Consider the following 22,660-nt stretch of genomic DNA (forward strand, 5'->3'; position numbering starts at 1 on the left):
TGAAGATTTGCTGAATTTCTCCAGAAATTTCTGTTTTATTCGTTTCTGCTTTTTTGAGCAGTTAATGAAATGTGTGGAAATACTCCCTTTAAATAGTATCAGCTACCCCAGCACCTTTTTGTGGTATTTCTGTGACCTCAAATACTGGACTTATTTAGTCATTGCTCTGATTACTGTATAAGATAGAACTGTTCCTGAACTATTCTTTGACTGATTATACATAAGATAAAGCTTTTTATCTTTGACTGGACTTTGCCTGACTATACATAAAGCTATAACTTTCACTCTTGCTATATCATTACCCAGGAGTGATTCCATTCATGGGTAATGTCTTAATCAATTCTGTTACCTCTATTCCAGATAACAAGTCCCACTCCAATTATACTTTGTACTCTGGAAGTTCAATATACTCTCCACCTATCCGTTTACTTAAACGTTTGCTTTCATTGCACTTTTGGGGGGTGAAATCTAGATCTTTCTCTGGATTTCTCAAATAAAACAGTTTGAGTGTCTCTTGTGGTCTCTAATATAGTTATGGATTTAATAACATTATTTGAAAAAGGGCAAACTCTTATTGCTTATCTATCCTCTTCACTTCACCTGCATTCTATCCAGATGCATCACAGCTTGGTATGGCAATTGCTGTTCCCAAATCCACAAAAGATCACAGAGAGTTATGAACACAGCCCAATACATCTCGCAAACCAGCATTCCATCCCATTGACTCAGTCTATACTTCTCGCTGCCTTAGAAAAGCAGCCAACATAATCAAAGACATCCTGATTATACTCTCTCCCACCCTCTTCCATCAGGCAGAAGATACATAAGTTTGAAACACGTACCAACAGATTCAAGAAGACCTTTTTTTCCTGCTGTTATCAAATTTACAAATTAACCTCTTATATATTAGTGTTGATCTTTGTCTGCACCTTCTCTGTAACACTATATTCTGTATGCAATATTCTGCATTCTGTTCTTTTCCCCTGATTTACTTATGTAAGGTATGATTTGTCTGAATAACATGCAAAACTTCCATTCAAGAGGGGGGAGCAAAAAGGCAAGTAGTTTTTATAGGGGATTCTATAATTAGGGGGACAGATAGTATCCTTTGTGAGCCAGTTTGGGAGTCTCGCGTGGTGTGTTGCCAGCCCAGTGCCAGGGTGCAGGACATCTCCGAACGGCTTGAAGGGATATTGGAGCGGGAGGGGGAGGATCCAGTTGTTGTGTTCCACGTTGGCACAAACAACATAGGCAAGGCTATGGGGAGTATAAAGCACTAGGAAGGAAATTGAAGAACAGGGCCTCAAGGGTCATAATCTCTGGATTACTGCCGGAGCCATATGCTAATTGGCATAGGGATAAGAAAATTAGGGAAGTAAACATGTGGCTAAGAGATTGGGGTGGGAAAGAGGGTTTCCATTTCATGAGACATTGGCATCAGTTTTGGAACCAGGGCGATTGTACCGATGGGACAGTCTCCACCTGAACAGATCTGGATCCAGTGTTCTGGCAAAAAGGATAAATAAGGTGGTCACTAGGACTTTAGACTTGTGAGTCGGGAACTCAGGAAATGTATCACTGAAAAAGAGAGACCCTATAAAGAGGCCAAGAGTACTGGGAAATCAGAAGATTGGGAAGACTACAAAAACAAACAGAGGATGACAAAGAGAGAAATAAGGAAGGAGAGGATCAAATATGAAGATAAGCTAGCCAATAATATTAGAAATGATAGTAAAAATTTCTTTCAATACATAAGAGACAAACGAGAGGTAGAAGTAGTGATTGGGTCACTCCAAATTGGTGCAGGAAGGCTAGTGATGGGAGATAAGGAAATAGCTGAAGAACTTAATAAATACTTTGACTCAATCTTCACAGTGGAAGACATGGGTAACATCCCAACAATGAAGGAGAATCAAGGGGCAGAGTTGAATATTACAAAGGTGGCCATTACAAAGGAGAAAGTATTTGATAATCTAAAAGGTCTAAAAATTGACAAATCTCCTGGCCCCGCTGGGCTACATCCTAGAATTATGAGGGAGGTAGCTGAAGAAATAGCGGAGGGGTTGGTTGTAATCTTTCAAAGATCACTGGAGTCAGTGAAAGTCCCAAATGATTGGAAAATTGCTGTCGTAACCCTTTTGTTCAAGAAAAGACTAAGACAAAAGATGGAAAATTATAGGCCGATTAGCCTAACCTCGGTTGTAGGTAAAATTCTAGAATTCATTGTTAAGGATAAGATTTCTAAATTTTTGGAATGCAGGGTCGAATCAGAACAAGTCAGCATGGATTTAGTAAGAGGAAGTCGTGCCTGACAAACTTGTTAGAATTCTTTGAAGATGTAACAAGTAGGTTAGACCTGGGAAACATAGTGGATGCTATCTACCTAGACTTCCAAAAAGCCTTTGATAAGGTTCCTCACGGGATGCTGCTGAATAAGGTGAGGGCCCATGGTGTCAAGGTGAGCTACTGGCATGGATTGAGGATTGGCTGTCTGACAGAAAGGCAGAGAGTTAGGATAAAAGGTTCTTTTTTGGAATGGCAGCTGGTGACATGCGGTGTCCCGCAGAGTTCAGTGTTGGGGCTGCAGCAGTCACTTTATATATAAATGGTCTTGATGAAAAGACTAGAGGCATTCTGGCGAAGTTCGCTGATGATACGAAGTTAGGTGGACATGCAGGTAGTTCTGAGGAGGTGGACATGCTGCAGAAAGATTTAGACAGTTTAGGAGAATGGTGCAAGAACTGGCTGATGAAATTCAATGTGAGCAAATGCGAGGTCTTGAACTTTGGAAAAAAGAGCACAGGCAAGGATTATTTAATAAACGGCGAGAAAATTCATAAAGCCAAAGTACAAAGGGAGCTGGGAATGCTAGTACAGGATTCTCTAAAGGATGACTTGCAGATTGAGTCAGTGGTTAAGAAAGCAAATGTAATGTTGTCATTTATTTCCAGAGGGTTGGAATGTAAAAGCAGTGAAGTGCTACTAAGACTTTATAAAGCGCTGGTTAGGCCCCATTTAGAATACTGTGTCCAGTTTTGGGCCCCACACCTCAGAAAGGACATGCTGGCACCGGAGCGTGTCCAGTGGAGATTCACACGGATGACCCCTGGAATAGTAGGCCTGAGGATCCTGGGATTGTATTCATTGGAGTTCAGAAGGTTGAGGGGAGATCTAATAGAAGCTTACAAGATAATGCATGGCTTAGGAACGGTGGACGCTGGAAAATTGTTTCCGTCAGGTGGGATACTAGGACTCGTGGGCACAGCCTTGGAATTAGAGGGGATCAATTTAGAATGGAAATGAGGAGACATTTCTTCAGCCGGAGAGTGGTGTGCCTGTGGAATTCACTGCCACAGAGCGCAGTGGAGGCCGGGATGTTAAATGTCTTCAAGGCAGAGATTAATAAATATTTAATCTCGCAAGGAATTAAGGGATACAGGAAGAGTGCAGGTAAGTGGCGTTGAAATGCCCATCAGCCATGATTGAATAGCAGAGTAGACTCGATGGGCTGAATGGCCTTATTTCCACACCTATTTCTTGTGGTCTTAAAACAATACTTTTCAATGTATTTCAGTACATGTGACAATAATAAATTAAATCAAAATCAGAAACAGGTACAAGCATAAATTTGGAAGAACATTGTCGCAAGAGGATAGTGAAGGAGACTATCAAAGGCTGCTACAGTTTGGGAGGAATTTGAAGGCAACAGGGAGAATCTCAAAAGATAATATATTCAGATATGGCAGCTGTGAGGCAGCACTTCTGGGAATGGAGTCTTTCAAAGGTTCTGTGAATCTGCTTCAAATAAAGTTTTTAACTGAATGCAAGTATCTAGCATTCCGTAACCTGTCTGGAAAATGCATGCGATGTTTTTCAAATGTGAAAGCATTCAGTTGAAAATTTCATTTTGCCTACTTTTGGATAATTTTGTTGGATGGTATCTTCTATCTATGGGCCATTTACAAAGATTAGTCACCCTCTTCAATTTCTATCCATAGTATCTATTATTTATATTGAAATTTTTCAGATTGGTATAATGTCTTTTTTGCTGCTCAGTGGAGCTGCTGGCTCTTTACATCCTGTCAGTAAGCCTAGTGCATTTTAATTTGTCAGGTATTAATGCTAATGTTACCCTAGTGTGCATTTCATAAGTAGAGGGGAAAAATAATGTGTGATTTTGTAATTGGCATCCACTGTCACCCTAGAACTGAGAATAGAATAATTTACATTTACTGGGACATGGATGTGCTAACCTAAATACATTACATGCTAACCTAAGTGCGTTATACAGGTAACATCTGGCAAACATAATGAGGTTTCACCATATTATGCAAGTTATAAAATAAAACACACAACTCTGTGTAATGAGCACTTGCAAAAAAAGTGATACATTAAAACATTGCCGTTCTCAATTAACGTGTATAAATTTATGTGAACAGCAAGAGATTCAACATTTGACATTATCCCACAATCCTATAATTGAATTCCAAAGCATTTTCCAATCATTCCATAATGTTTAGAAATAATTTGAAGTATAAAATGTTCTTATTATCCCATGATAATCAATGCACAAAATATAGTTAATCTACCTGAGACAGCAACTTTTCTATTGACAATTATAAGAAAATTTGATTTTGTACTTAAAAGAATGTCCTTGCTGTGTTTTAATTTTGAATTGCAGAATTGTTTATGAAATGATCAATTTTTGATGCAGTTTATATAGCCTGACCAAAATACATCTTTAATGCAAGCCAGCTTCTTTTGTTTCATTTTATTTATTTATCAGGATACACATGCAAAAATATCATAATGATCTGAATTTGCTGTTTAAATTGATATTTTTCATTGCTTTTATATGTGGCACTTTCAGTTTACATATTAGTGATTCTACACATATGAGATTGACACTTTTACTGATTTTTAGCATGGACACTGTGTAGACTAATACTGTCTGAACAGGCTTGGTGTCCTGTGACAGCATCCTTAAGAATAGACTACTCTAATGGTGTAATCTTTAAAACTGCAAAAGAGATTGCAATTGTGTCAGTTTCTAACATTGAAAGCTTAACTTTTAATAACATTATGGTTCGGTGGACTGCTTGAAGATTTACAAAAAGTAGACTTGCACCAGCTGCAGTCACAAGCGGAAAATTGAAGTTAGCATCTCCGGCAGCTGGTCCCACACCACCAAAACAATTCAAATTGCTTGTGGTTTTCTGCAGAGAAACTAGATTCGTGTTGCACTTCCTGCATCCATGTGACATAGTTTTCACAAATGAAAGGAATATTGTATGACCAATCTGTTAGGCGAAAGTGAGGACTGCAGATGCTGGAGATCAGAGTCAAGATTAGAGTGGTGCTGGAAAAGCACAACAGGTCAGACAGCATCCGAGGAGCAGGAAATTAAGGGCTCCTGCCTGAAAAGTCGATTTTCCTGCTCCTCGAATGCTGCCTGACCTGCTGTGCTATTCCAGCACCACTCTAATCTTGACTCTGACCAATCCATTAGCTGACCGTGTTTCCACATGTGTCATCACGGGTTTACAAACCATCTAATATCATTTAGCATTTGGTAAACAACATTGTGAAAAAGTCCCCTAAATAATATAGATCAACAATGTTAATAATAGTAACGACAAATTAATAAGAAATACATGGACAGCAAATACCAATTCAAAACTATTTGTCATTTGTTTTTCTAAATGTGAATCAAATTTATCATGAGAAATATATTTCATTCCATGTTAAAATACCTGCAGCTTTCTTATTCTATTTGAATCCGTTGTTTAACTGATTCAAGTCTCCCCAACGTTTTACAACCATCTGTTTCCTCTCTTGCACTGCACTCAATGGCAGAAAACAACTAATTAAATGTTGCACTGTCCTTTTTGACAGATACAGGAACAATTTTAAGCCTTTCTTGATCAGCATTAAGAACATATGTTGAATAATGTATTCACAGATTCTGTTAATAGATTCATGTATAGCAGGGAATAACTAATAATGTAAATAAATAATGTGCAAATTTATGACTAATATAAATTGATGAATTAATTTTATTATGGAAATACAGAAATCAAACAAAATCTCCATTTTAAAAACATAATGAAGTATTTTAAAGTGTTTTTCTAATTACTTATCCATTATTTATGTCACAAACTATTATTTTACTACATTCTTTTTCAACATTTGGTTAAAAGTAGAATAAAGGTCTAACTTCCTCAGGTTATATCTGAAGGACGTGTTAATTCTCAGTTCTAAAAGCATAAAGATTATTCTTTTTTAAATGTAGAAAGTGAGTTATTCCCAATTTCTCTCAGAATGGAGAATTCATTCCAAGCTTGGTATCAAACTGTAACTTCTGTTTCTTTTGATAATGCATTCGCATTCTGTAAACACAAAAACATCAAACAAAAATGTCAGATTTGTCCATTTGAGGCTTTTTGGCTATGGTCAGCCAGGTGTTGAAGATTTGCAGAGACTAGTCATCCTACATGAACTGTCAAACCAAATAATTGTGAAAAACCCAAACTGCATCAGTTTTCTTTATCGTGACTTGCAATTCACATTAAATAAATCCTGAGAACTTAAGCAGGCTGGCAAGAGCCAAAACCTATGGATAAACTGTGTATGTGGACCTGTAGAGATGCAATCACCTTAAAATATTGCTAAATATTTTGGTGCTTGTTGAATTTGGACCACAGTATCCTTTAATGCATTCATTTGTAGAGTTAACTGGACTTGAGAAAGAAGGACTCCAGTTCACAGAAGCAGATCCAACACTCTATATCTGAACAGGGAACCTGGTTGCTTAGTCAACAACAGTGTCCTGGCATATTGTGGGCCTGTTCTATACTGCAGTTGGGATAGAGAATTAATGCAGTCCTATATCTCATTGTTTCAAGTGTCACCATGAAAATGATAATTCTGAAAGAGTTATTAATACTTGCTGCCACTAACCCTTCCAGAGGTAGTAAGTAGTTGGTTATTAAGTGGATTTGAGACCAAGTGGTACGATGAGCACACAGCCTTTCATAAGATATGTCTCACTATGACTCAATTAAAAAATACTGCATTCTAGAAACATGAACACTTGTTTCCATTCAGCCTTCAGTACCGCCTTCCTGTTGTGATTATTCCAAACCTCAGCTTCTTCAGGAGCTGGATCACATCTGCTTTTAGCGCTGTGCAAGGATACATGCAAAGCACCTTTTGACATGGCAGCAATTCTCTAAAATGTAAGTGTTTTACATCCATTGAGGAGAAATTAGTTTCATAGTAGTGTCAGTCTCTAGGTCAAAACAACTGGAGATGGATGAATCAAGTGTAAGGAATTGGACTAGATGTTTCTCCTAAAGGATTAGACAATGGGCCAGTGTAGGTCATAGCCTCCTTCACAAACCATTTCCCCAACTTGTCATAAATTCTACTTACAGCTTGGTGCTACATGTCATACATGAGCTGAAGACATCTCTTTGTTGCATGGTTCGGGACTGTAGATCATGAAGAATTACTTGAATATATTGTCTTATACACTGCAAGTTTAATTTGCATTAGGAATTTTCTGTCACTGAGGAGAGATGAAAATGATCCAATTTGGCAATAATCAAAGGGAACTGTTTCTAAACTAAAGTTATTTGTGACAGCTTCAAAGTAAGCAGGACTTGTGAATCACCAAGTAAGTTACCTTTGAAAAGTCTCTTTCAAATTATAGATAACCAAAGAACTGAATTTCAGGGCAGCCACCATACAAACTGGTTAATCTGTTGTTCAAAATGGCAAATCAGGAGCACTAAAACAACCCCAAGTGAGGTTAGTCATATTGGTGAATGTGAGCACTTAAATTCTGTCAGAAAGCAGAGATTTCAACTTCCCCTTTAAGAGGGGGTGATGATGTTGTGGTGCTGTTGCTGGTCTAAACATTCAGAGATTAGATACCCTACAGTGTGGAAACAGGCCCTTCGGCCTAACAAGTCCACACCGACCCTCTGAAGAGTAACCCACCCAGACCCATCTCTCTCTGACTAAAGCGCTTAACACTATGGGCAATTTAGAATGGCCACTTCACCTGACCGCCACATCTTTGGACTGTGGAAGGAAACCGGAGCACCCGGAAGAAACCCATGCAGACACGGGGAGAATGTGCAAAAACTCCATACAGTCACCCAAGGCTGGAATCAAACCTGGGTCCCTGGTGCTGTGAGGCAGCAGTGCTAACCACTGACCCACCATGCCACCCAAATGATCCAGATGATATTCTGGAGACCATGATTCATATTTCACAATGACAGATGGAGAAATTTGAATTCAGTAAAATATGGAATTAAATGTCTAATGATGACCATGAACTGATTATTGATTGTTGTAAAAACCCTTTGTTTCATTTATGTTCCTTGTGGAAGGAATACTGCTATCCTTACCTAGTCTTGCCTGCATGTGACCCCTGACCCACAGTGATGTAAGTAACTGCCCTTTGAAATACTCTAGTTAAGCCATTCAGATGTATTCAAACCACTAAAAAAAGTCCCAAAATCGGAATTGACACTTGACATCAACCTAGGCGCTTGAAATGATAACTGGAAACTCAGCTCTGTTAATTTTGCCAAGTCCTCCTTCCCAACATCTGGGATCTAGTGCCAAAATTGAGACCTGTTTTAAAGATTAGTTAAGCAACAGCCTGACTTAACTGTTCATATGGAATCATGCTTTGCACACAATCTCACAGATAATACCATCACCATCTCTGTGTATGTCTAGTCTCACTGGAAGAACAGATCCAGCAGAGATGGTAACACAGAAGAAGTTGTTCTTAAGAAGGTTCACTGGATTTGAAACAGTTACCCTGTTTCCTCTCCACAGAAGTTGCCACATCTGCACAGTTTCTTGAGCAGTTTCTATTTTCAGGTGCAAAAGATAATATGGCTGCATTTGCAATAGTATTTAGACATGATGATCCATCTCCGTCTCCCCCAGCATCGCAGATACCAGTCCTCAGCCAATTTAATTCACTCCACATGATATCGAGAAATGGCTGAGGGGACTGAATATTGCTTAGAATATGGTCCCCAAAAACACTGCAGCAGTAGTACTGAAAGCTTGTCCTCCAGAACTTTCTGCACCTCTGACCAAGCTGTTCCAGTACAACTACAACACTGGCATCTCCCTAACAATCATGAAAATTATCTATCCTGTAACAAAAAGCAGGACTATTTCAACTCAGCCAATTCCAGCCCCAGGGACAAAGAGAGGACTGCAGATGCTAGAGATCAGAGTCAACAAATGTGGTGCGGGAAAGGCAGCCCATCAAGCAGCATCTGAGAACCAGAAGAGTTGACATTTCGAGCATAAGTTCTTCATCAGGAATGTTGATGAAGATCTTATGCTCGAAACGTCAACTTTCCTGCTCCTCGGATGCTACCTGACCAGCTGTGCTTTTCCAGCTTTTGACCCTAATTACAGCCCCATCCAAGGATGATGTTTAGACTCTCTTTTGTTGGAGATGGCCATTGCCTAGTGCTTGGAGGAAGACTTCAACCCATATCTTCTGACTCGAGTTAAGATAAAATTAATTAAGTCAGCACAATTCATATACAAAAATGAAGTATAGCTTTTCACAATTGAATAAAATCAACTAAGTTATGCCCTCAGAAGTTTGGCCTAAAGAAGAGCATTTTGTGATCATCCACAGAAATTCTAGAAGACTTTGGGAATCATTCCTTTTAAAGAAACTGACAACAATTTCTGAATGTTACATATATAAAGAGTGAACCAGAAATCCAGAAGTTTCCATCAATGATTCATCCTTGCTCTAGATATGCTGTTAAGACACCCCATTCCCCACTCTATAGAATACATTCAGAGAGGTTTTATTTCTACACTGTTCTCACTAGATAAAACTTTTAAAATGATACATATTGTTGATTGAAATGTCATTAGATTTTTAACTATGTACTAAATTCAAAATTACTGCTAACAGTATTCATTGGTACTGAAAAGGTAATTTTATATTTATGGAATATCCAGTTTCTTTTCATTGATCGAAAACACAAATTTTCTAAATGTTTGTTTATCTTTATTTTAGCTCTTACTGCAGTATAATCATTAAAATTTACTCAAGGGAGTCCTAGAGATGTGGAACATACTACCTGCAACAGTAATAGACTTGCCAACTTTAAGGGCATTTAAATGGTTTTGGATAAACATATGGATGAATAGATGGATAGATGGGTTCCACAGGTTGGCACAACATCAAGGGCTGAAGGGCCTGTACTGCGCTGTAATGTTCTATGTTCTACTTATTTTACTTGCTGAAAATTTTGACATAAAACATAAAAGCAGTTTTGTAACTTGCCATTCTGCTGTGTGTGAATACTACAGTCTGCTTAGCAATTTGCTGACATCACAGCTGTTGCAGCTGAAGATAACCCCTTGATATGGCACCAAATGTAAACTGCTGTTGGGCAAGGAAAAACCATGTGCCAGAAAGATAATTCTATGGTAGTACAGTACTTGTGTATTGCTGGAAAATGGCAGATGTTGTCAAAACTTTCCATGTTGCACTCATTAGGACACTTTACAAGAGGTATTTCCATGGAGAATGCTTCTAGCAATCATGATTGACAGTTAACTGCCAGGGTTTGTTTGAATTTTAAACCAGACAGGTTGACTGTGGTCAGGCCATTGCAAATTTCAATGGTAGTATGATGTTAGGCATGTAGGCCATACACCCCAATAACTGTGACACATCCTATCAAACAGCACATCTCTACACCATTTATAACAAGCAGGGGTACTGACTATGACCATACTGGCATGCTGGTAAAACTTGCATTATCATGTCTGCTATTAGATGTAATTCTGTAATTGGTCCTGGATGTATGCAAAGAATTATACTGATAATCAATTTAAGATTGTTAGTCAAGGATTGTCAGTAACACATTTGCTTGCAGTGGAAGTTGCAATATATTAATACACAGAGTCTGTTCTTAGCAAACAAAAAAATACACACACTGTCAACTCAGCAGAAAAGTTGACAGGTATTCAGTGGATCATTTCTCAAGACAATGCAAATCTTTTAAAATTATAGAGGACAATTGGAAGACTATTTGCAGAGATTCAATCACTCAGTGTAACTTTAGAATCCAATGATCTATTTGTAAGGTTAGTTTTTATTAAACTCAATAATGACCAATAGATTGATCAGCGTCAGATGGGAATTGATCCCTGCAACATTCAGTGGAATAAGACGCAACATACTAAATGATTTACCAAAAGTGAATTAATCCATAGTAATTGACATGGCTTATTTATTGTAGAGCCAAATACAACATGACAATTATATTTATTACTTCAGTATTTAAAATGTTTATTTTGGCTTCAAATAATGCTCCAAGAAGTACTCTTGTGGTTGCACAGTTGGCTGAGCAATTATCACGAGCATGTTATTTGCATTAGGTTACTTTTAGATTGGTTTAGGTTCTGTCAGTCCCATTCTCCACCATTTTGCTTACTTAGTTCAGATTAGTGTTCACACTTCTGCCCACTAGGGCCAGTAAGTGCATGAGTAGCTGTATGGCAATATGGTCTTTCCATAGAGTTATAGAGATGTACAGCATGAAAACATACGCTTCGGTCCAACCTGTCCATGCCGACCAGATATCCCAACCCAATCTAGTCCCACCTGCCAGCACCCGGCCCATATCCCTCTAAACCCTTCCTTTTCATATACCCATCCAAATGCCTCTTAAATGTTGCAATTGTACCAGCCTCCACCATATCCTTTGGCAGCTCATTCCATACACGTGTCACCCTCTGCATGAAAAAGTTGCCCCTTAGGTCTCTCTTATATCTTTCCCCTCTAACCCTAAACCAATGCCCTCTAGTTCTGGACTCCCTGACCCCAGGGAAAAGTATTTGCCTATGTATCCTATTCATGCCCCTCATAATTTTGTCCTTCCAGATTAATTGTGAATTTGATTGTCTGTTAATTTTCCCAGATGCACTCCGGTGTCCAGTGATACACGAATTCAAACAGCAAAGGCGCGAACTGTGCAGATTCTCTCTCTCTCTCGCTCTCTCTCCCGCTCTCTCTCCTGCATTATCTCACTATGTCCCTTCCTTTATCTGCTCTTCTCCCTTTTAAACTGCTGTTGTTTTGACTTTTTTTTCCCCAAACGTTCCAAAACAATGCAACGGCATATAAAACAGTAATTGCTGCTCCTGGAATTCGAGGAAATCACCTCCAACACCTAGAATACCTCAAAAAAGGAGCAGCTCTTACAGCCAGAAATTTTTCCCATCCTCCATCTTGGATTACCCAGAATCAATGGAATCATTGAAAATCTGAATCCAAAACTCATAGCTAAACATCCAGAAAATAGTTTACCAAATGCAGATTGTGAAATTCAAACTACTGTTTATTTGCAGGAATATTACAAAAAAGGTCCAATAAGTACCAACTGAGTCCATGAGTGGGTCAATAGGTCCAACGAGCAATGAGTGGTCAACAATGTTTTCATAGTATGCAAAGCAAATGGCATAAAAATAAAAGTATTGAATTCGCTCTTCAGTGTCAAATACGTTTTTACAGGGTATAACTCATTCGCCCACAAGAGCAAATCAAAATGATCACTGATGAATAATTTGCATCAAGGAATACACTGTTGACAGAAGCATCAACGTCAATGAAAAAAGAAACTTGATTTATTGATGATGGCTTGTCAAAGTTCCATCTTATGAATAATTACATGAAAGAATATAAGCTACACCTTCCACTAGGACATGATTAAATGCAGGATTATTCATGATAGCAGCATTTGGAGTGCATTTTTTCATTGAATTATTGTGTAATTTCTGTTTCTGAAAATTTATGGACTTTTCATATTCATCTGCATTTATTGAAAAGCCATATTTTTAAATCCTTGATTCATTGGGAATGAAACTGATCTTGGATGACAGTACAGATTGGACGATATTATATCAGCAGCCCTCCCTTCTTCACACTGCGCTGACCTTGTTCATTATAGATAGCAAGTAGCTGCTACGTGTAATCCCGGTTAACATTGCACAAGCCCTTGCAGATACCCTTTGTTCCACAATGTAAATCTGTGGTCATTATTAATGATGTGGATTCTTCCTTAGTTTGGTATTTCCTTTTTTGTTATTCACTTTCCAGAACAGTTCCCATACCATCCTACCTGCACTTTTATGAATGTAAACATACAACTAAGAACTATTAAGCTTTTTGATTACAGAAAGAGACATGGTAAAAATATCCAGTTATCTGATATCTGCTTTCAAGAGTGGGGGGAGGGTAAATGCCTGTGAATGCTTACAACCATTGTATGTAGAGAGAAATCAGGAAAAAGCAACCTCACCTCACTGTGACTTTGACGCTGAAATCCCTTCATCTGTGGGAGACATCTTACTACCTTAACACAGATGGCTTTGCTGACATGAGTATGCTATGTAGGCAGAATGCCAAAGTCTAACACACTTCCTATTGGCACCTCTCCAGGAATTCAGCTCACCATGAGCAATCGTAACCATGCAGGAACTCTGCCAATGTCGTAGCTGGAATCATTTCCTCAAACTAACATGATTGTCAGTGCTTTTACGAGTAAAGGTCATCAGGACGACACACATTCTTTGCCTCCACCATGAAACTCACACCAACTGATTAATGACCACATCTGATTTAACTTCCAATTGCAAAACAATAATGCTTTACTTTGAAGTGATTGAAACTTGCCAACTTATTATTCAGAGTTTTTTTTCTTAACATTGTGAAGTTTGTTTGCATGTCTCTATGACGTGTTGATTTTATAAAGTGAATATTGCACAGGGTTTTTTGTTAGGAACTTTAAACAAGCTGAATTCCCAGTAAGGAGACAGTGAGGACTGCAGATGCTGGAGACCAGAGCTGAAAATGTGTTGCTGGAAAAGCGCAGCAGGTCAGGCAGCATCCAAGGAGCAGGAGAATCGACGTTTCGGGCATGAGCCCTTCCTCAGGAATGAGGTAAGTGTGCCATGCAGGCTAAGATAAAAGGTAGGGAGGAGGGACTTGGGGGAGGGGTGTTGGAAATGCGATAGGTGGAAGGAGGTTAAGGTGAGGGTGATAGGCTGGAGTGGGGGTGGGGACGGAAAGGTCAGGAAGAAGATTGCAAGTTAGGAAGGCGGTGCTGAGTTCGAAGGTTGGTACTGAGACAAGGTGGGAGAAGGGGAAATGAGGAAGAACTGTTTGTTTAGTGTATGGATTCTTCTGAGGTTGAAGAACAGTAGAGGTCCTTTGCAAGTCTGTGAGAGTGTTGCCCTGAGCTGGGGTAGGGCTAATTGCAGGGAATGTAAGTAGTGGCGCATGGCAGCAAGCGTGGAGTGGAGGATCCGGAGGGAGGTTTGTTGCTGGAGGCTTCGGATTTGTTGGAGGTACTGGTGGTCCTGGTTGGGTCCAAATTTTGTTGGTCTGAACATAGTCCGGAGTCCGTGCTGGGTCAGTCAATTCTGTAGGCAGGTGCTGAGGAAGGAGATGTGGCTGTGGTAGCGAGTCTGTTTGAGAATGTAGCAGAAGAGCTTCTGGGCAGAGGAGATGACCTGGGGGGGTGCAGTGAGAAAGGGACACACTGAAATCCTTGTAGAGGGGGGAAGAGAGCTTCTTCAAGGAAGAATTCCTTGTAAGAGGATTCACAGTAGGTTAAAATCTTCTAGGAGAAAGTGAGGACTGCAGATGCTGGAGATCAGAGCTGAAAATGTGTTGCTGGAAAAGCGCAGCAGGTCAGGCAGCATCCAAGGAGCAGGAGAATCGACGTTTCGGGCATGAGCCCCTCCTTAGGAATGAGGAAAGTGTGCCAAGCAAGCTAAGATAAAAGGTAGGGAGCACCCCCCATCAACCCAACCTTCACTCCTGGCACCTTCCCCTGCAACCGCAAAAAATGCAAAACTTGCACCCACACCTCCCCCCTTACTTCCCTCCAAGGCCCCAAGGGATCCTTCCATATCCACCACAAATTCACCTGCACCTCCACACACATCATTTACTGCATCCGCTGCACCTGATGTGGCCTCCTCTATATCAGGGAGACAGGCCGCCTACTTGCGGAACGTTTCAGAGAACACCTCTGGGACACCCAGACCAACCAACCCAACCACCCCGTGGCTCAACACTTCAACTCCCCCTCCCACTCCACCAAGGACATGCAGGTCCTTGGACTCCTCCATCGCCTGACCATAGCTGGAGGAAGAGCACCTCATCTTCTGCATAGGAACCCTCCAACCACAAGGGATGAACTCAGACTTCTCCAGTTTCCTCATTTCCCCTCCCCCCACCTTGTCTCAGTCCCAACCCTTGAACTCAGCACCACCTTCCTAACCTGACCTAATCTTCTTCCTGACCTCTCCGCGCCCATCCCCACTCCAGCCTATCACCCTTACCTTATCACCCTCACCTTAACCTCCTTCCACCTACCGCATTTCCAATGCCCCTCCCCTAAGTCCCTCCTCCCTAATTTTTATCTTAGCCTGCTTAGCGCACTCTCCTCATTACTGAAGAAGGGCTCATGCCCGAAACGTCGATTCTCCTGCTCCTTGGATGCTGCCTGACCTGCTGCGCTTTTCCAGCAACACATTTTCAGCTCTGAATTCCCAGTAACCCAATCTCTGGATGATATGTGCAGTGCAAGTTCAAGAAGGCAACTCATCACCGCCTTCTCAAGGGTCAAGCAATAAATGCTCAACAAAAGTTTCAACAAAGAAATTAAACTAGACAGATCACCTGGCATTGATATAGGTACCAGAAAATATAATGGCAGAAACAACCCTGTTGACCATTTGAAATCCTCCTAACCATCATCTGGGGCCAGTGCCAAAATTAAGAGAGCTACCTCACAGACTAGTCAAGTAACAGCGTAACATAGTCCTACTCACAGAATTATATCTTATAGAAAATGCCTCAGACACCACCATCACCATCCCTGGATACATCCTGTCCCACTAGCAGGATGGACCCAGCAGAGATGGCAGTACAGTAGTAAACTGTTGGAAGGGAGTTGACCTGGGAGTCCACAACATTAACTCTGGACCCCATGGAGTCTCATGCCTTCAAGTTAAACATGGACAACAAAACCTTCTCATTACCACATACTGTCCTCCCTCAGCGGATGAATCAGTACTCCTGTATGTTGAATATTACTTGGAGAGTGGCAAGGGCACAAAATGTATTCTGGGTAGACTGTGTTCGTTGCTTTTGATGTGGTTGCCTCTACATCAAGGATACAGCATGCCAACTCGCAGAGCATTTCTGGAAATATCTCTGGGACACATACACAGCAAACAAACACCACTGCTCTGTGGCCCACCACTTCAACTTCCCCTCCCACTCCCCCAAGGACATGCAAGTCTTGGGCCTCCTCCACCGCCAAATCCAAGCCACGTTACAACTGGAGGAAGAATGCCTCATCTTCCACCTTGGGACCCTTCAACCACATGGCATCAACATCGACCTCACCAGTTTCCAAATCCCCCCTGGCCCCACCTCATCCCAGATCCAATCCTCCAACTTGACACCGACCTCTTGACCTGTACTACCTGTTCATCTTCCTTCCTAAATATCCGTTCCACCCTCCCCACTGACCTATCACGATTACTCCCTCACTTGCATCCACCTATCACCTTCCCAGCTACCTTCAACCCAACCTCACCCCACCTCCTATTTATCTCTCAGCCTCCTTCCCCTTTCACATTCCTGATGAAGGACTTATACCTGAAACATTGATTCTCCTGCTCCTCAGATGCTGCCTGACCTGCTATTCTTTTCCAGTGAAATGTTTTTTGACTCTGAGGTGTTTCAATGCCAACTATGAAGAATGGTTCAGTATAAACACTACCAATGAGCTGACCAGGGTCTAAAGAACATAGATGCTAGACTGGGTCTGGGGAATGTAGTGAGGGAAACAACAAGAGGGAAAAATATACTTGTTCTCATCCTTCCCAGTCTGCTGGCTGAGGATGCATGGGTCCATGACATTATCAGTAAGAGTAGCCATCGCACTGTCCTTGTGGAGATAAAGTCTCACTTTCACATTGAGAATACCTTCCATTGTGTTTTGTGACACTATCACCATGCTAAATGAGGCAGACTTCAACCCGAGCTAGCAACTCAAGACTGCGCATTCTACTCCAGCACAATCTGCAGCTTCATCCGCAGCATATCCATCACTCAATCATTGCCATCAAGTCAGGGGATCAACCTGGTTCCACGGAGAATGTAGGAGAGCTTGCTTGGACCTGCACCAGACATCCTAAAAATGAGATATCAACCTGGTGAAGCTACACTTCAGGACTATTAGCATGCCAACCAGCTTAATCAACAGGTGATGGATGGAGCTAAATAGCCAACAGACCAGATCTCAGCTGTGCAATCATGCCATTTCCAGTTGTAAATGGTGGTGAGCAGTTAAACAACTCAATGGGGGAGAATGCTCCACAAATATCCCTTTCTACAATGATGCAAGAACCCAATACATCAATGCAAAAGATATGGCTGAAACATTTGCAGCTGAAGTGCCAAGTGAATGATCCATCTCAGCTTCCTCAAGTGGTCCCTAGCATCACAGATACCCATCTTCAGCCAATTCAATTCATTCCATGTGATATAAAGAAAGGTTGGATGCGCTAGATACTGCAAAGGATGACCCTGAAAACATTCCAGTGATAATACAGAAGACTAGTGCACTAGAACGTGTCCCTCTAGCCAAGCTCTTCCAGTACAGTTACAACTCTGGAAAACACCTGACAATGTGAAGAATTGCCCAGGTATGCTATGTACAACAGCTGGGACAAATCTAACTCAGCCAATTACCGCCCCATTAGTCTACTCTCAATTATCAGTAAAGTGATGTAAGGTGTCATCAACAGTGCTATGAAGCAGTACCTGCTCAGCAATAACCTGTTCACTGACACCAAGTTTGGGTTCCACCAGGGCCACTCAGTTCCTGACCTCATTGTATCTTTGGTTCAAACATGGACAAAAGAGCTAAATTCTAGAGATGAGGTGAGAGTGACAGCCCTTGACATCAAGACTACATTTGACCAGGTGTTGCATCAAGAAGCCCTAGCAAAACTGGAATCCATGGGTATCTGGGGCACGCTCTCCACTGTTGGAATCATACCTGGACATAGGCAGATGGCTGTGGTTGTTGGAAGTCGATCATCTCAGCTCCAGGACATCTCTGCAGGAGTTCCTCATGGCAATGTCTAGACCCAAATATCTTCAGCTACTTCATCAATGACCTTCCCTCCATCATAATGGGTGGCACGGTGGCTCAGTGGTTAGCACTGTTGCCTCACAGCACTACGGTCCCAGGTTTGATTCCAGCTTTGGGCGACTGTCTATGTGGAGTTTATACATTTTCCTCTTGTCTACATGGGTTTCCTCTGGGTGCTCCAGTTTCCTCCCACAGTCCAAAGATGTGTACGTCAGGTGAATTGGCCATTATAATTGCCCATAGAGTTAGGTGGGCACTAGGTGCATTAATTAGCAGGAAATGGGTCTGGGTGGGTTACTCTGAGTAGACTAGATTCCCTACAGTGTGGACTGGTTGGGTCAAAGGGCCTGTTTGCACACTGTAGGGAATCTGATCTAATCTAATCATAAGGTCGGAAGTGAGGATGTTCACTATTGATTGCACAATGTTCAGCACTTTTGTGACTCCTCAGATACTGAAGCCGTCAATGTTCAAATGCTACAATGTCTGGCAATATCCAGGCTTGATCTGACAAGTGACAAGTAACATTCACACCACACAAATGCTAGGCAATGACCATCTCCAGTAAAAGACAATCTAAATACTGTCCCTTGACATTCAATGGTGTTACCAACACTGAACCCCCCACTATCAACATTCTTGGTTTTATCACTGACCATAAACTCAAGTGGACTGACCACATAAACACAGTGGCTAAAAGAGCAGGTCAGAAGCTTGGAATACTGAATAACTCAGTTCCTAATTCACCAAAGCCTGTCCACCACCTATAAGCCATACGTTAAGAGCATGATGGAATACTTCTGCTTCTCTGAATGAGTGCAACTCCAGTAACACTCAAGCAGCTTGACATGAACTGGGACAAAGCAGCCTAATTGATTGGCATTCCATCCACAAAATCCAGTCCCGACACTCAGTAGCAGTAGTGAATACTAGCTCCAAAATGCACTGCTGAAAATCACCAAAGATCCTTAGACAACACCTTCCAAACCCACAACCATTTCCTTTAAGAAAGACAAGGATAGAAGATTCAATGGGAACAGAACCATCTGTAATTTCCCCTTGAAGCCACAGTCCACCCTGACTTGGAAATATATCATCGTTCCTTCACTGTCGTTGGGTCAACATCCAAGAATTCCCTCCCTAAGGGCATTGTGGGTAGAGAATGAGGACAGCATCGGTTCAAGAAGGCAGCTCACCACCACCTTGGCAATGACAACGAGGATGGGCAATAAATGCTGACCCAGACATTGATGCCCACGTCACATGAATGAATTTTAAAAAGTTCACAATTCCATTTTCATTTATAGGCTGACTTAGATTTGGGGAGGAATCCAGTAGTTGTTTTCTGTGCCTATACAGACAGTCCCAAAGAACATGGAACATCTGTCCTGAGGCAGTACATTTGGCTCTGACATAACATGATCTCTTGCAATCCCGCATTATAAGAAGATTGTGTAATAGCATTGCCATTTAAACTAATCGCGCCAGAATCACGTTATAGCTAATACAGCTAAGGAAAGTTCGTATTCTGCAAATAATGGTCTAAACTCTTCAATCACATTAAAAGCTGATTCACATTGGAGAAACAGACATTGTAGCAGAACTGACTGTTCTTGCAACATCCAATAACATGCTTTTGACAGTAAAAATCAGCACACACAGTCATATGGTGGCCAACTAATTAGATGTTCACAGTCAAGGTACTTGGTCAAATGCGTGTTGGGGACAGCAGGACGTCACTGATCTTAAATTACACCACAAGGTCTTAGGTCTTGGTGCTATATTTAACAGGCGCACATACAGGCACACATTGTTTGCCTCAACATGCCTCAACCTCTCCCTACAGTTGCTACCCAAGCTCAATTCAATGGCTCGGCCATCTGTCCTCTGGTCCAACAATGTTCCCCCTACAGGTCAAGGAGCTCCTACCTTTCCAAATCTGCCAAGAAGACTACCTTGACTACCTCATATGAGTAATGAATCTGAAGGCAAGTTTTTTCTTGTTTGCTGCCAATTTAGAACAAAAAACAAAGAAAATTACAGCACAGGAACAGGCCCTTTGGCCCTCCAAGCCTGCACCAAATCCTCTACCTAAACCTGTTGCCTATTTTCTAAGGATCTGTATCCCTCTTCTCCCTGTCCATTCATGTATCTGTCTAGTTACATCTTAACTGATGATATTTTGCCCGCCTCTACTACCTCTGCTGGCAACGCATTCTAGGCACCCACCACCCTCTGCGTAAAGACTTTTCCACGCATATTTTCCTTAAAATTTCACCTCTCACATTGAACTCATAATCCTTAATAATTAAGTCCCCCACTCAGGGAAAAAGCTTCTTTCTATCCACCCTGTCTACCTCCCATGATTTTGTAGACCTCAATCAGGTCTCCCATGTCTTTATGGCCAAGGTACAATTTAATCTGGTAACATTAAGCAGAATCTTCCCAGTCCCTGAACAACAATGAGTTATGCTGAAAAACTTGGAAAGATTGGGTGAGATGTCCACCAAGACACTTCTTGATAGCAAAACCAAAAAGTCACATCTACCAACCAGATTCTAGAGGTCAATGAGATTCTCGCTAGTGGGCAGCAAGAAGACTATGAACAGATTATTGTTCATTATCAGTCTCATTATTACATAATCTCACCTCATTGATATGCATCCTGCCAGTGTCCTAGCTGTCAAATAGAAAGTAGAAAAGAATTCCTGACATGAAAATTAGAGCAGGTACTTGGTGGCTCCAGCTCACTGCTTGCTCCTACAGACTTTTGTCATGGATACTTGGCCAGCATTTCAGGGTACACCTCATGGGCAGCAACAACCCCACATCACCTTCCAGGACCATACCAACCTTACAGCATCATAATGTGTATCACTGATCCACTTAGAGTGCACTTCTGCACTTCAATGCTGCACCCTGGAACACAATGGAATGTTGCGTAAGAAAAGATTGTATGCAGGAACAGCAACCCAGCTCACAGATTGAGCCAGGCATCATCTCAGCTTCTCGCTTTGTACTTACTCACTTTATGCCAACTTGGCAGAATCTCTGCTTTGTCTTGCCTTGTCTTGTCATGCTTTGGCCCCTCAGCCAGATCTTAAAGAATCACAGTAATTCTATCTTACCTTGTTGCTTAGCAAAGAAACACTTGTCAGCAGCCGACAGTTAAGGGGTGGGTATGTTCTGTAAGGCACCAATGATGTCAATCTCATAGCCGCAGCCTGCGCTATGTGTCAAAGATACTGCATGTGCCGCAAGCAAATAGCTATGTCTCAAAATCTAAGGGGAATGGTCTCATTCAGTTCCAGAGAGACACCCTTCAGACAGGGATCCCAGCACGTTAAGTCAAGGGCATCCTCTGATATCAATCGAGGGGCAGGAGCATGGTTAGTTGACCACTCCAGATGTTCAGGATCAGTGATTCCAGGGAGTGGCTCAAGGGGCTGGGTCCAGAGCAACCAGTCTGGTGAGTTTTTGGAAGATGTTTGGCCAGTGGGACGGAGAATGAGGAATTTATTTATGAGAACTGGAGTCAGAATGTTGGGATGGAAGGAGGAAGACATTATAGCATGGAAGGAAAAGGTGTAATATGGGAGGGAAGGATCATCAATGATTAACAGCAACCTGACTTCAATGGAGTTATAGTACAGTACTAGATCTGTTATGTTTATTTGGTATGCCTGGGGTTGGAGGGTAAACCGGGTAGTAGAAGGTTTAGGTGGACAGATTGGATGGAGACTTGGGCAAATTCAGAGCCAATGGGGTTGTCCGGGCAGGCAACCAAGAAGGGAAAGTTTACATTTGGGGGTTCACCACTGTTTAGAGACTAAGCCTGAGATTCATGCTTAAGGAACGATCACTGTAAACAATAAATATGTAATGAAGATGAAAATGGCTGTGATCACGCTAAGAGGTTTGGAAGGAAAAAAACTGTTTGAAAACTGTAATACTTGGAAATGAACATTTTGGTCATACTGGTTCTAATTCACCAGCTGTACTGCTTTTTCCTTCTGGGGTGGGGCATGATGCGAGCAAGACTTCTTATTTGAAGAGATGTGTGACTCTTCAAAGGGAAGCAAACAGCATTATATAAACACCTGTACGCTGCAGCTGAAACACATGCGTGAATCATATGTGTTCTGTGAACTTTAAGCATTAGCCTTCTGTAAAAAGTCCAAATTATTACCTCGAGCTCTCTTGACCATATCATGCAAGATAGCAAATGATCCCACAAATGGCAGTGATGCAACAACAATATTCAGCTACTTGGAAAGATTGAGCCTAGTTACCAAAGTACCAACCTGTGATTTACCCAATGCTTGCACATGGTGCATGAACTGCTTACTTTGACCCCTTGCTGTCTCAGAGTTGGAGGAAGGGAAGGTTTGCAACACCACCAT

At 41.4% G+C, this 22,660-nt stretch overlaps 1 protein-coding gene across 1 annotated transcript in view; it reads right to left on the reverse strand.

Moving 5' to 3' along the window:
• Nucleotides 1–6,316: 6,316 nt before the first annotated feature.
• LOC132825578 (transmembrane protein 94-like) overlaps nt 6,317–22,660 on the reverse strand; it is a 156,054-nt gene continuing 139,710 nt past the window's right edge. The window contains 1 exon segment of the mRNA XM_060840958.1: nt 6,317–6,389. Coding sequence (XP_060696941.1) covers nt 6,317–6,389 — 73 coding nt within the window.

Source organism: Hemiscyllium ocellatum, chromosome 20, assembly GCF_020745735.1.
Source record: "Hemiscyllium ocellatum isolate sHemOce1 chromosome 20, sHemOce1.pat.X.cur, whole genome shotgun sequence".
Classification (NCBI taxonomy): domain Eukaryota; kingdom Metazoa; phylum Chordata; class Chondrichthyes; order Orectolobiformes; family Hemiscylliidae; genus Hemiscyllium; species Hemiscyllium ocellatum.